Below are 13719 nucleotides of genomic sequence, written 5' to 3'. Positions count from 1 at the left end.
TTCATTTTGAATATATCGCTAAATAAAAAAAAAAGCTTTATAGCCTAGATCTGCTTTTCTTTGTTATTGTTAGACAAAACTCCTGTTGAAGTTATAGGGATTTGATTGGCTCGAGATTATTTTAGCTCAGACAAGTATGTATGTATTGGACTATTTTTTTTTTTTTCATATGGTTAAAATAGATAAGGAAGTCTTCATGGTTATGTCATGATGTTAAATCGTGACATCAAAGTCTTGCACAGAACTGGGGAACCATTTAGCTATTTTTAGCAGAGTTATAAACCATATGCTTGAGCATAGCAGAAGTAGTTTAGTGCAAGAGTGCCCTGAAAAATGAGATTAAACAAAAGCAGCAGTGAAATATTTTGCAGATGACAGCCTGCCAGACTTTAAAACTTTATATATCTACATAAACCCAAAAGGAAATATTTATATTTCATTCCCCATTTATTTCTTCATTGTCATTAAGCTGTCAAACAAAGTGCATTTTACAAATAATATGAGATAGAGATTGGCATCTGAGTGAGACAGAATTCTGCTACTGGTTTAGTAGGGTCTGAATTTGTCAACTGAAAAATAATATTTAGGCTAGTGCTTACAGATAGAGATGGCGTTAGAAGATAAAGCAATGGGAGAAAGTTAGTTATCATGAATATTCTGTAGTTTCTGACTCTCTTTTCATCTTCCAAGCTGTAGAGAACTGGAGCTGGCAATCTAAAAAGGACCCCAAAAGAATTATTGTAAACTGTGAGATGTGTCACGTTTTATTTTGGCTGCTATTATTGTATCTTAGGACAGTTAACTTGAAGGACGATGCAAAAGAGAAACCTACAGCAAGTGAAATGAGAGCAAATTTAGAAAACCCAAAGTAAGCACTGTCTCAATATCTTGACTGGCAACAGCTGTCTGCAAAAAGGTGTGCTATGCCATCCAACAGTTTATTCTTCCTAAGACCAAATTCTAGATCATAGATGATCAGAAATCTTCAAGACAATAGAAAAATGAAACTCCAAGAAGGGCTATTAAAGACACTGCAGGAGCCATTAATCTTCTTTGGCAGAAAAAGGGTTAGCCAGCCTCAAGAGAACCTGCAAAGCTTAAGTATCATCCATGAGTAGGCCTTTTGTTGCTTGTCTTCTATCCAGTACCTGCTTTGTATCTCTGAGGCCTATGTAGGTTGCGATTTGTCTTTTAAGGATACACCTCTACTGATGTACTGAAATGTCTTACCACAGGCTCCTGAAAGAAAATACATGTGAGTTGGACCTTTGTTGGGGCATGTCTGGAAACTGAGAGGCCATAGACCAGAGACTCACTCTGTGCCCTGCTGCTCTGAGTAAGTTGGAGCCAGTAAGAACTGTCACCGAAAAGGGGAGCCCCTCTCTCCTCCCCACTACAGGGAACCGAAATGACTAGCTTGACAGTTCAGATAAAGTAGTGAGAACCCTATTCCTGAATTTAGCTTTCCTCCAAGTCTTTTGCCTTGATAAAATAGTTTCATCAGGGTTGAGTCTAAAGAGTCTTCTTTCTAATAGTACCATTTCAGTCTGGATCATCTCACCATTTGTTTCTTATCTTGTCTTTCTTGGTTTATGTAACACTTCTTTTGAGTTAATTCCATAGTTGTTGAACGCTCACAATCAACAGATGAATCCTATTCATAAAAAACCCGGCACTCCATAATACAGAAACTTCTTCCCATGTAGGACTGAGTCAAGCAAGCTGGAAACCAAGCATAGTACGTGAAAGATCACAAATAGCGACTGTTGCATGAGTATTGTGTGCTTGCACTGGGGCATGTGGGAAGACCATGGGGAAGAGGATAGGGGATGTTTGCAAATTGTCATCTGGTAACAGTCCTCGTATAAACTTGAAATCAGATGGGTGATGTGGGTGTATGGTGCAGTTGCAATGTAGACTAGTTTGCTTAACACTGCTGGTGGGAACAATGTACATACTCTCTCCGTGTAAACAAAGCTAAAGGCAATCGCTGTACAAGCATAAACCATGCAACACTGAGCAACACAAAACAAAAGCAAAGCAAAAATAGTGTGGAGAATGATGTTCTGGCATTTTTGAAGAAATGTTTTGAATATTGAACTCTTCTACAATACAATTGTCACAGAACTGCAATAAACAGTACCAGTACTTATGAACGTTAAGAAGTTGGAAAACTTATATTGGAAAATATCATAGTATAAATTAATCATTCTTGATGTGAATCCTTAAATGTGCTCGTGTGATCAATAATAGTACTGGTACCAAAGGGTACCAAAGGGTACCAAAGGTTCTGCAGCTTTCCTGTGCTGTTATGAATGACAATGTCTTAGCCTAACAAGCTGTATGTGAGTTTGTGAACCCGTGTGTTTTAGTTTGGTATTGGGTGAGAGTTACTAAGACTACTCTTGGATGCTCAGGCTTGCAAAAGAATGGCTTTCCAGACCATTTTCTCTCACATTTTCTCACCAGCATTCAAATGCTCTGATTACATCCCCCATTACTGTTACTACATGGACTCGTAGCAGCATACCTTGGTTTTTGAAGTTGGAGAATGCGTTTTCAGGGCAGGAGGGGTAAGTGGGGAGTAGGAGACTGAGCTTTTACAAGTGAGACTGTCTTGGTAAAAAAATGACACCACTGTACACAGCAGACTTTGCCTGTGCCACTGCATAGACTTGCTATTACATTAAAAGCCCACTTGCTGACACAAATCATTTCCATAAAATTTAAGCCAACATCTTTGGGAGAAAAGATTTAATTAACACATAAGCCCCTGAGTCACTATGACAATCTGCTTTCATAGTGATGGGTGTAATCACATTTCTACCCACTGTCAGTCCTTGAAATATAGGGATTTTATGAATAATCTATAGTACATTTTTTTCCTTACAGAAACAATCAGATTCTTTTGTTACTTTCACACAGGAACATTTCTGTCTTAGACGTCTAGAAAAACTCTAAATTTATCTGGTGCCTTGAGGGGCTACCTCTCCTTGTGTGACAGGAGGTCTCTTGAGCATTTTGGGTTAGTAGCATGAAGGGAGGCTGAGCAATTCCATCCTAACCACGATCCACATGAAACATCCCATTATTTAAATAGAGGTGCCCTTAGGGCAGTGTATGCAGAATGCACTGCACTAAATAAATAAACAAACATTGCTCATTTCAGACAATAAATAAAATCATGGCAATGATTGCTGTGATATAAAATTAGATTCAAAAACTTTCACTGTGAAAAAGTAGTAATAACCTAGGTACAGAGCTTTGAAAAAAATATTTTTTTCTCCTTAGTCCAGCTGAAAAGATCATGTGTAACAGTACATACTTTTTTTTTTTGACACCTCCTTTTCCTGCTTGTTATAAATCCTTGAAGGAAAAAATGCAGAACCTTTTTTCCCCTGGGTTCGCCTCATCAAAGTTGTTGCTGATTTAGCATGGTATAAGCCAGACAACGATCAACCTTGTACGGTTTAATTTCGTGATCGTTGAGGCTTAAACGATGTTGAGAATAATTCTATAATCACAGTTTAGACAGATAATGTTATATCTGTCATTCTCACTGGACACTGGTATATCATTTCCTTATCTTTTTACTTTCTTAATACTTTTGTATTTGGTTCCACAGTACTGAACAACTAAACAAGGTATGATCTGTATAACAGGGACAGGGTGTTCTTAATGCCTTTAGGGTTGTAACAATTCTAATGACTTGAGATTTTTGCAAATATATATTTTGCATCTAGATAAGTGCTTTTTTAAATGATAGCAGTCCTCTTGTGTCAGACTTGATTGCAACTTGTTTTCTAAATTAGAAAATGTAAATGTGGCATTGATAAAGGTTAAAAAGATTTAAAGTGAGTTCCATCAGCAGTGCATGCACACACCAAACTAAATCCTATGTATCTAATCGGTGTCCGCTGGACTGTGTGCCTTGTTCCATTGTTTACTTTCAAATCCATAATTTTGTATCCTTTCACCGGGCAAAGATTCATTTTAAAAACTAATGAATTTAAAAATATGCTTTTCCCTTGTCCATTTGATACTGTGCCTGCAATTTGACTTTCATTGCTTGTTTCCCTCCTTGTCTCGTCAATCCTTTTCTCTCTTTCTGTCCTTTTACTTTATTACATTTTTTTATTGAGGACTGAGATGAACTCGTTGCTGCATCATGGGCCCATTACACTTCCTAACAATTCCATTTACACCTTATTGTTTGTCTTATTGCTGGAAAATTCAGGTGATTCATCATGCCTGAAGAAGCACCTGATCCCAATTCCCTTGATATCACGATCACTATGTGACAGGAATACAGTTAGTGGTGGCTTTCAGACTCTAAGAGGCCAAGGTGATAACTCTTTTGGGACTTTTAGCCTCTCAAGTATTGATGAGTTCCATTTTCATAACGCTCTGTTTTCTTGCTCCCTTTCAACAGCCCCCTGAGTGTGGAAAAGGGCGTGGAGTTAATAAAGGAAGTGGCAGATCTCCTGAAGCTGCAGATGAGCGCCTTTGATGATGTCAAGTATGTACACAGATTTTACCCCTTTTTATTTTACTGGATTTTTCATTATATTTGGATGGTTTGTCTTACAAGGAAATATCTACTCTTTAATGTCAAAATTCACGAGAGTGTGTGAGAGACAAAAAATAGTGTTATGGTGATCTTTATAATGTCCTCTGCACACAGGAACAAATTATTTTGAAAAAATTACAAAGCCTGAAATTTTCCTATGCTTCCGTAGGAAAAAGTAGTCTGTTCCAAGTGCTGCAAAAATATTACCAACCTTATTTAACGATTTCTAGGTAAGGAAAGTCTTCCAAAGGGTCATTATACCCAGCGTTGCTGAAGGGGGAAAATGACATCAGAGATGGATAAGAACTTGGGTCCCTGACTTTGAGTCTGGCATGTGGCACACTAGATCATGCCGCTTGGTCAGCTACTCATTTGACAAGTCACAGGGAGTTCAGCTATGTTGAGCTGCTGTTTCTCTTCATATGATTCATACTGATGAATGCTCTGCATGTTAATGTCCTGAACTAGGAGGTTATGATTTGTCATGTCAGGTAAAAATTTTTAGATTTAACATTTTCTGAAATCATTTTGGTAGGAACATTTACTTCACAAAACTTAATTCTTCCTTTATAAAACAGAATGTAGAAATAGTTTGATAGAAAAGTCATGGAAAAGAAGGGTCAGCTGTGGGAGGTTTTTGACAGATTGCTGGAAAGAAGTTGCACAGAAAATAGTTGATGTCTTGGTAGCATCCAGTTCCTGCATGTGTTTCAGAGGGTTTGAGGCTGCTTGTTTTAGCCCTTGAAGTGCAACGTCTTTCTCAGCCTTACTTGTGTTACCATCAGGTTTTGTTTAACCTTCAGTTCCAGTGAATGTAATTAATCATTTAATACTGTGTTTTAAGCCGTACTCTGAAGATGTTTCATTTTTAGGGGAAGTGTTTATTATCTGGAAAAAAAAAAATTTCTTCCTCTTCTATTACTGCAAATGTAGGCATAAACAGACTACTGGTGAGAAAATATTTTTAGAAGTCTGACAAGTATCAGACATTGGCTTTAGTTGCTTAAAAGAAAAATATTCCCATATTTTGATTGCTAGAATAAATCTTTGTATTGCTGAAAGTCTTTGTGCTTGTATTTAATGAAATGCATTTTTTATGAAAACTGAGTTTTGAAATTTAAAAAAATCACAATATTATATGGTCTTCCTTGTAATAAGAATTTGTAACCTTGACTTTGAATACTAGCAGATAAAGTCTACTGCATATTTAAAGGGGTAATCTCATGGAATAATTTCTCTGCTGGAATGGATGGGTTCTGCTTCATTAACTAATTCATTTACAGTATAAGAGCACTTTCGCCTACCTTTCTAATTATTAACATAGATACTTTTGTGGGTTTTTTTGTCATTTGATAAATCACAACAACATTGCAATTGACAGGTTGTAGGTTCATTCTCTAAAAAAAAATATCCCTGTAGTGATACAGCTAGACATGAACAACCTTTTCTCTTTTTTAATGTGCTACATTAGGGAAGCTGTAATCAAATGACTGTACCAAAAGTGCTTGGATTTTATGGTCAGTATTTTAAGTGTGTCTTGAATGATAGTAACTCCAAACAGGACCAAGTATTTCGTCTATCAACACAAACACAGTCTTTGCCTTTTTAAAAGATCTTCAAATAAAGATTATCTCAAATCTCATGTTAGTGAAGAATCTATCCATAATAAAATTTCTTTACTTAAGAAAATGAGATGCTTTGACTCAGGTTATACCCATGAAATGCTGAAGAAATGTGGAGCAGGCCAGTAGATATAGCAGTAATAGAGGCTTTAGAAAAAGGCCTCACCAAGCAAAGAATTAATGCTTTTTGGATTCGATCTTTTATCATCATTACATAGCCACGATTGCAAAACTATGAATTTGAAGGCTCTGGTTAGCTTCTGAGTGGCATCATAGTGAAGGGTTACAGGAAAGACTTCATGATGTCATGGTTACTCCTAATCCACATTTGAATATCAAAGTGTGAAAATGAGGCCCCTCAGGAAATATGCTTTCTATTTGTCCTAAGGCATCATGGGTGATTTAAATTATTTTACTTTACTGGCATCTAAAAGTACTCTTTTACTTAGGGATTCGGTTTTTTTTTTTAAAAAAAGTCTACCTTGAATTCTGACCTGAGTATTAGCTTTGTGTAAAATCATCAGTTCTCACTTTTCCCTCTAAGAATTCTGAATGGTAGAAAGTAACAGTATAGACCTGAATTTTTTAGACTACTGCAAAGATTTCAGAGTAAAGACATGTTAATGGGAATCACAGGGCTAGTTTGAGAGTATAAACAAAGCCATCACATTCAACAGGAGTAGTGTAAGAGGAACTGAGGAGAGAGGGTGAGTCATGAGTTCTTCTAAAGTTCTGTAAATTCTCAATTAAGAGTTTCTTGTCCTTTTCTCTGGAAAAAAAATAATTTTAAAGGGACTGCTTCACAAATGCATTACTACCTTTAGTTGATTTTGTCTGCAAATATCTTTCATTCTTCACTATATTTTTAGGTTTTTTTCCTGTGCTTTGCAGTTTGGTAAGTGAACAATTGCTTTTGCCATGGTTTCCTACCGATTTCCGATTTCCATGCTCGTTCTTGATTAGTTGATGCATGGTAGCAATCAGCTTATCTTATCTTCTCCCGTTCACAATCCTGCCAACTTTAACCGATGGCCTGTAATTCACAGTATAGCCTCAGGCTTGACTCCCAGAGCGTTCAGTCCTCTTCTACAGTTGGTTTGTTGTCAAGTTTGCATTGACATAAACTTTGCTCACCCTGTGAAGCAGATGAGTGGGAATAGATTTGGGGAATTCATAATTAGAAATATTTCAGTGCTGAAGAAAAGATCCAACATGTTAGCTGTCACTTTTGGATACAGCCTGAATCTTTATGGAAGTAATAGTTATGCTTAATATGTTTTGTTAATGGTTATGTAGCTGTCAAATAAATTCCATTATTTCTTATTACATCATTAGAGATCATTAAAAGGATATTAGCATGCTGATGTAATTATGCAAGCAGACGTAAAATGGCTATAGTTATGATTTTATAATCTAATTATGGATGTCCAATGCCCCTGGTGATTGATTGTTGGACTGGTATCATAGACTGAAGTCAGATGGGTAGTAGTGTTGGGAGGATTTGTATTTATTTAAAGAAAAAATAATTTTACCACTCTGCAACATTGACCTTCTTCATGCAATTACAGTTCTTCAAACATTATAGAGTAAACTTACAAACACGAGACACTATCAAGAAACATCCAAATATAATAAAGATAATAAAATTTGTAAGCTCAACTGTAAGGGTAGTGGAAAGGACACTCAGAATCTATAGTCAAAGCCATTAAATTAGAACATACATGACTTATTTGATTTCTGATGAGAATAAGAATTATTTCTAAATTTTTATTTAATGTTCTTATACTTGGGGTATTTACTGAGAACATTGCTAAGAGGAGTTTTCAGCTCCTTTGTTTCAACTCCTTTCAGTTTCCTTTGTATGGAAAGAAAACAGACTATTCTGATTTAATAGTATTTCAGACTGCATATCCTAGCATTCTCAGTGTCCAGTTAAGAGGGAGATTTTCAGCTGAATTTTACATTCTCTGATGGCTGCTGAAGAACTGTTTTTTCTCTTTTCTTGCTTATTTCTCTCTTTGGCCCTATTACCATTGAATACCTCTCACTCTAAGTGTCTCTTTTCCCCCCGTTTTTTATCTGCTACTTTGGCTTTCTCCACCTGTTCGTTTTAATGGGCATCCTTGTCATTTTTGCCTTCTAATGTACCTAAACTCAGTCCTCAAAGAACTGTCCTTTCAGGAGACATGGTAACATGATCAACAAGTGTACTTATTTCCATATGTAATTTTTCAGTGGAAAACCTTTAGCAGAGCACCGTATATTCATCCATAAAATGAAATTAATCTCTATCTGCTGCTGGTTTTTTGAAGTTTAACAATAATTGCCTATATAAGCATATAATCTATATTTATAATGTTGGGGATGAACAGGATTCTTATGCTAAATTTCAAATGCTAATATAAATACAGTTTTCAAATTGAAAAAGCTGATTCTGATTATCTAATATAATGTCCTGGATGGCAAAGCCATAAAACTTAACCAATATTCCCTTATCCTGTACAGTTGGTTGCATCTATATTGTAAACTCAAAGCTAAGTTAAAAGACCAAATCACTGATTTTTCAGAGTCTAAAGCTCAGACTCCCAGGCCTTGGGTTGGTTGTTCATCTTTCACCTGACCGCTCTCTCTACCCACACTGAGACTAGAGGTGAATTCAGTATTTTATTTGAATAGTTTATTATATGAAAATTGAAAATTCAGATTAACTGAAGGTATGTATGGAAACTATATGAGGCTTCAGTGGAAAAATACCTTTCAAAGTTTGTAGCAGCTGCAGCAGTGTGATTTGAAAATACAATCCTATAATTTTGAAATTCAAAATAATGACTAGTTTCAAATTTAACTAAGCTTGGCTTATAAGGAAAATGCTTTTATTTTGGTGTTAAGAATAAAAAAAAATAATTTTTTATGGAACTCAAGCCATTATTTTCTTTTTTTCTTTCTTTCTTTTTTTTTTCAGATGACCAAAAGTATCAATCTTTGCATAAGGACTAATTATGATATAGTCTTGAAATATTTCATCACATTTATGAATTTTTCTACAAGGTTCTGTCTTATTCTATATTCAGGAAATAAAATGCTCAGTTAATGAGCAGCTTTTCAGTGTTTCATTTTATTTTCATTGTTCAATGTGTAGCTTCAGGATTTATTTATTGCGCATTATTCAAATCCTGTTTTGAGGTCAGAAAACCCATTTCCTCCTCTTTTGTTTTGTTTTGTTTGATTTTTTGCTATGGTGCTCTTCACTACACTTTCAAAACGTTTGACAAACATGAATTGACATACTTAACTCACGTGAGATATAAGGCATTATTAGGACCATACAGAGCTAGAGTTAGCATGAAGAGGTTAACATCAAAGCATTTGCTAATATGAGGTGTCCAGTCTGATGTTTCAGTGTGTAGTTTATTCAGCCTCTTCTGTAAGTGACTTCACTTATTGAGACAGAGATCTTGTTGGCTTCAGTTAGCATTCTGAGTGTTCAGCACTCCCAGAAATTATCTCTCAGTTTAGACAGTGCTACTTGGTCTGTAAAAAAAAATTGCCTGAAATGACTTTGCTTCAAATGAACTGAGCCTGAATCAGAGGCAGAACTGGATGGTACCAACAGAATTCAAAGTAATGGTAGGATCTTTGCATCTGTCGTCTCTCTCTCACTCCCCCCACCTTCCGAGAGAACAGGGAGAGAAAATATAAGGAAAAACGGCTAGAGGTTTGAGATAAGGACAGGGAGAAATCCTTAAAGTTACCATCACGGGCAAAACAGACTCGTCTTGGGGAAAACTATTCATTTATTTCTAAAATTAGCAGGAGAATGAGACAGGGAACAAGATAACCTCCCCCCGCCCCTCCCTCTTCCCGGGCTTAACATTATCTCTACTACCTCTCCTCCCGAGTGGCACGGGGCGGGGGAAAAGGGAATGGGGGTCGCGGTCAGTTCATCACGCATTGTTTTACGCCACTGTATCATCGTTGGGGGAAGAACTCCTCGCATTCCTCCTCTGCTCCAACGTGGGGTCCCTCCCACGGGCCGCAGTCCTTCGTGAAACTGCTCTGGCATGGGTCATCTCTTCCACGGGGCGCAGTCCCTCTAGAACAGCTGCCCCAGCAGGCCCTCCACGGGCCACAGCCTCCTTCAGGCCTCCACCTGCTCTGGCGTGGTGTCCTCCACAGGCTGCAGGTGGATCTCTGCCCCTCCGTGGACCTCCATGGGCTGCAGGGGGACAACCTGCTCCACCATGGTCTTCACCACGAGTTGCAGAGGAATTTTGGCAAGGAGCCGCGTTACTCCTCCCCCTCACTTCTTCACTGACCTTGATTTCTGCAGCCATTCCTCACAACAGGCTGGTAGATGTCTCTCAGGATCTTTTTTACATCTTATTCACTTCTCATCTCCTCTCCACTTCTTACAGCCAGGCCGGACCAAGTCGGACCCAGTCGGCTGCCTGGCGAGAGGCCAGAGGGTGAGGCCTGCAAGGCCCATGAGGCCTGCGCCTCCCCCTTTGTGCCTCTGCCCCGACTCAGCTTCTTCACATCTTCTCTCCTCCCTTTTTTTTTTCTGTTTTCCCCTTCTTAAATATGTTATTGCAGAGGCGTTATCACAGAACATTCTGCTACCAATCGGCTCGGCCTTGGCCAGCAGCAGGTCCGCCCTAGGCCCGGCCGAGTCCACTGAACAAAGGGGAGCAACTTCTAGCAGTTTCCTACAGAAGCTACCACCTTAGGCCCCCTCTCACTAACAAAACCACCACAGCATCTTTATGGTTCCATACCTCATTTGCAACATACTTCCTGAAGTCTGATAAAAATGAAGTTGAGACCCCCAAAAATATTGGTCTTCTCTACTACTTGACCACTGTTTATCCTTGGATGTCAGGGATCCTATTGAAAAAAAAACACATCTAGGTACACAGTAAGCCAAGATTGAATTTTCGTAGAATCATAGAATTGTTAGGGTTGGAAGGGGCCTTTAAAGGTCATCTAGCCCAACCTCCCTGCAAGGAGCAGGGACATCTCCAACCAGATCAGGTTGCTCAGAGCCCCATCCAGTCTGGCCTTGAATGTTTCCATGGATGGGGCATCCACCACCTCTCTGGGCAACCTGTGCCAGTGTTCTACCAGTGGTATTTTCCTACTATACTGCAGTGTGTCCTTAGTGTCAATTAGTAAACAGTGATCTAACAGAAGCTTGAATTTGGAAAGTTTATCATGAGGACAGCTGCAAGCACATTCTTGCCATACTTCAAATCTCTCTTTTCAAGTAGTGGGGTTAGAGAAACCTTCTACCGTGTTTTCAAAGAAAAGGCCTTACAGAACCAGACAATACCTATCATTATCCTTGTTCTTAGGAAGGGCTGAAACGGTTGGGCTGGAATAAATACAATTTGAAAAGCCAACCAACCATCTCACTGAAAAGAACTTTAGCTGAGGAAGATATCTGAAAATCAAACCAAGTGGTGAAAGTTTGGAGAAGCTTTGAATGCGTTCAAATCAGAAGTGTTGGGCAGGCAGACTGATGAGTGGAGCTCCGAGCCTCACCTATTATGAACACGTGCATTGACTGTACTGTCCTAATCATGCTATATAGGTTTTGTTCATTGTTTGTCATGTTATTTTTCTAACACCTGAAAAACTCAATCAGCCAGTTAATCATATTCAGTCATCCAGAACCTAAACACTGGAACAACACTTGGTATTTTCACTTCATCATGCTGATGGATTATGACATGTGGTATATGTATGCTCTAAATGTGAACATCTCAGGAAACCACTGGTAGCTTGAGAGACAGGGTAGTGTGAGGGAGGATTATTTAACCACTGGGCAGCAGTGGGACAGGTAGCAGTGTTTTGTTAGGTTTGTATCTGCAGACTTTCCTCTCCTGTACAGATTCTCTATGATTCCTTTCTCCTTGATTCAGTGTGATTAATCTTTTCTTGTGCTGTATGTTAAACATCTGTGGATTAATATTCTTGCAAAGTTTTTTCTAGATTAGCAGATTCTAGATTGTGCTATCTGTGCAATTTAGATTTATTAGGAGGAATGTTCGAATATTATGCTTGTGAAAAATATATAATCCATTCTGCTCTCCTCGAGATGCTGTAGTATGAACTAGCAATAGATCGACTTTTTATTTCCAGTCTATTTATTGTCCAGAAATTAAGCAACATTTTTATTTCAATTTGAACTGTGCCATGCTTGGTCTCAAAAAAAAAAAAAAGATATACTTTTCAAAAAAGTTGAGCAATATTTGTTATCTGTTCTTTGATTTTAAATAGCAAACCAACCGACTAAGGCGATTTGGCATAATCTTGTTTAAAATGTTGTAAAAACATAACTCAGAAATAATGGAACCACTTTTATTCAAACTTGACTTTTTCCACATACTTAATGAGTCTGGAAAACAAATTGTCTGAAAAAGTCACTGCTGTAACTCATTGCACGTAGGCTTTTATAAAAAATTACATTGTGTTTTCTGGTACGTATTGTCTTATTTGACAACTAATTTATAATATAAAGATACATCAGTTTTTAAAGGAATGAAAATAAGGAAGCAAAAATAAGGTGAAAGTTTCAACTATGCATTCCTTTACTTAACAATGAGTGATTTTTCAACCTTAGCATTGCATTAGTCTTGTGGCGTTTTCCCCTGAAGTACAATATATTTTGTGTGCTTTTCTCTAATAAATGTGCATATAACCAAGATCATTTTGCCTTCGCCACTGTAACTTTTTCTGCTAGAAAAATATAAAAATACATTAAAATAACAAGAAGGATTTTGGCCTGCAGCATTTTGTGAATTCTAGGTGACAAATCAGAAAGACCAGAAAAGTCTAGGGAGAATTACAAATAAAAATGTACGAAGTTTGGCTTTCCATTCAGCATTTTATCTCATTAAATCAGAGGATTAACACCTCTTTAATCAAAAGCAGAATGAAATTCAGCATTATAGATACATTTCCATGTACTTATAGGTCCCTACTCAAAAAAAAGGTTTATACAGATGAGTGAGCTTCTGAAGTTTATCTTTCTTTATTTAACTTCGTATTTTTCTACTACTCATCCCTCTGTGTGACTGAGAATGCCATCATATTCCTTTTAAAATAAAATTAAAGTTCATAACATTGTGGGGTAGGCAGGATATACTCCTTTGTTTCAGGCAAGTCATTGACTGTATACCATTGCATTTAATTTATATAACATTTCACAGAACTTGGCACAGATATGAGAATAGAAACAGAGAGCTGTGATTCTCACTCTTGAACTAAAACTTGGCCCACAAATAGAATAGTGGATATTAGAAATGGGAAAAGATTGTCATGTAGAGATTTCTTTAAAAGAATAGTCGCTTATAAGGAATACACAAAATTAATTGTATATCTACATCTTTCTTGATCCACCTGCTCTTTGTTACCTGATTCTCGTACGTACACAAACACACATTTTTTCCTCTCTCTTTATCACCTGGATGGATGGATAGATGGATTACGTGAATATTACAGACCTGCTGACCCAGCTGAAAAGGA

General features: G+C 37.4%; 1 protein-coding gene across 1 annotated transcript in view; it reads left to right on the top strand.

Annotated features, from left to right (window-relative positions):
• The window catches only part of PTPRN2 (protein tyrosine phosphatase receptor type N2), a 668183-nt gene that overhangs the window by 279685 nt on the left and 374779 nt on the right, over positions 1-13719 (top strand). Inside the window, exon 10 of the mRNA XM_086741882.1 lies at positions 4433-4519. Within this exon, the coding sequence (XP_086598008.1) occupies positions 4433-4519 (87 nt within the window). The remainder of the gene's footprint in view (positions 1-4432; positions 4520-13719) is intronic.

This window comes from Chlamydotis macqueenii, chromosome 2 (assembly GCF_036417535.1).
Source record: "Chlamydotis macqueenii isolate bChlMac1 chromosome 2, bChlMac1.mat, whole genome shotgun sequence".
In the NCBI taxonomy this organism is placed as follows: Eukaryota; Metazoa; Chordata; class Aves; order Otidiformes; family Otididae; genus Chlamydotis; species Chlamydotis macqueenii.
The sequence above is the reverse complement of the archived record's forward strand: the minus strand, read 5'-3'. Positions and strand labels throughout refer to the sequence as shown.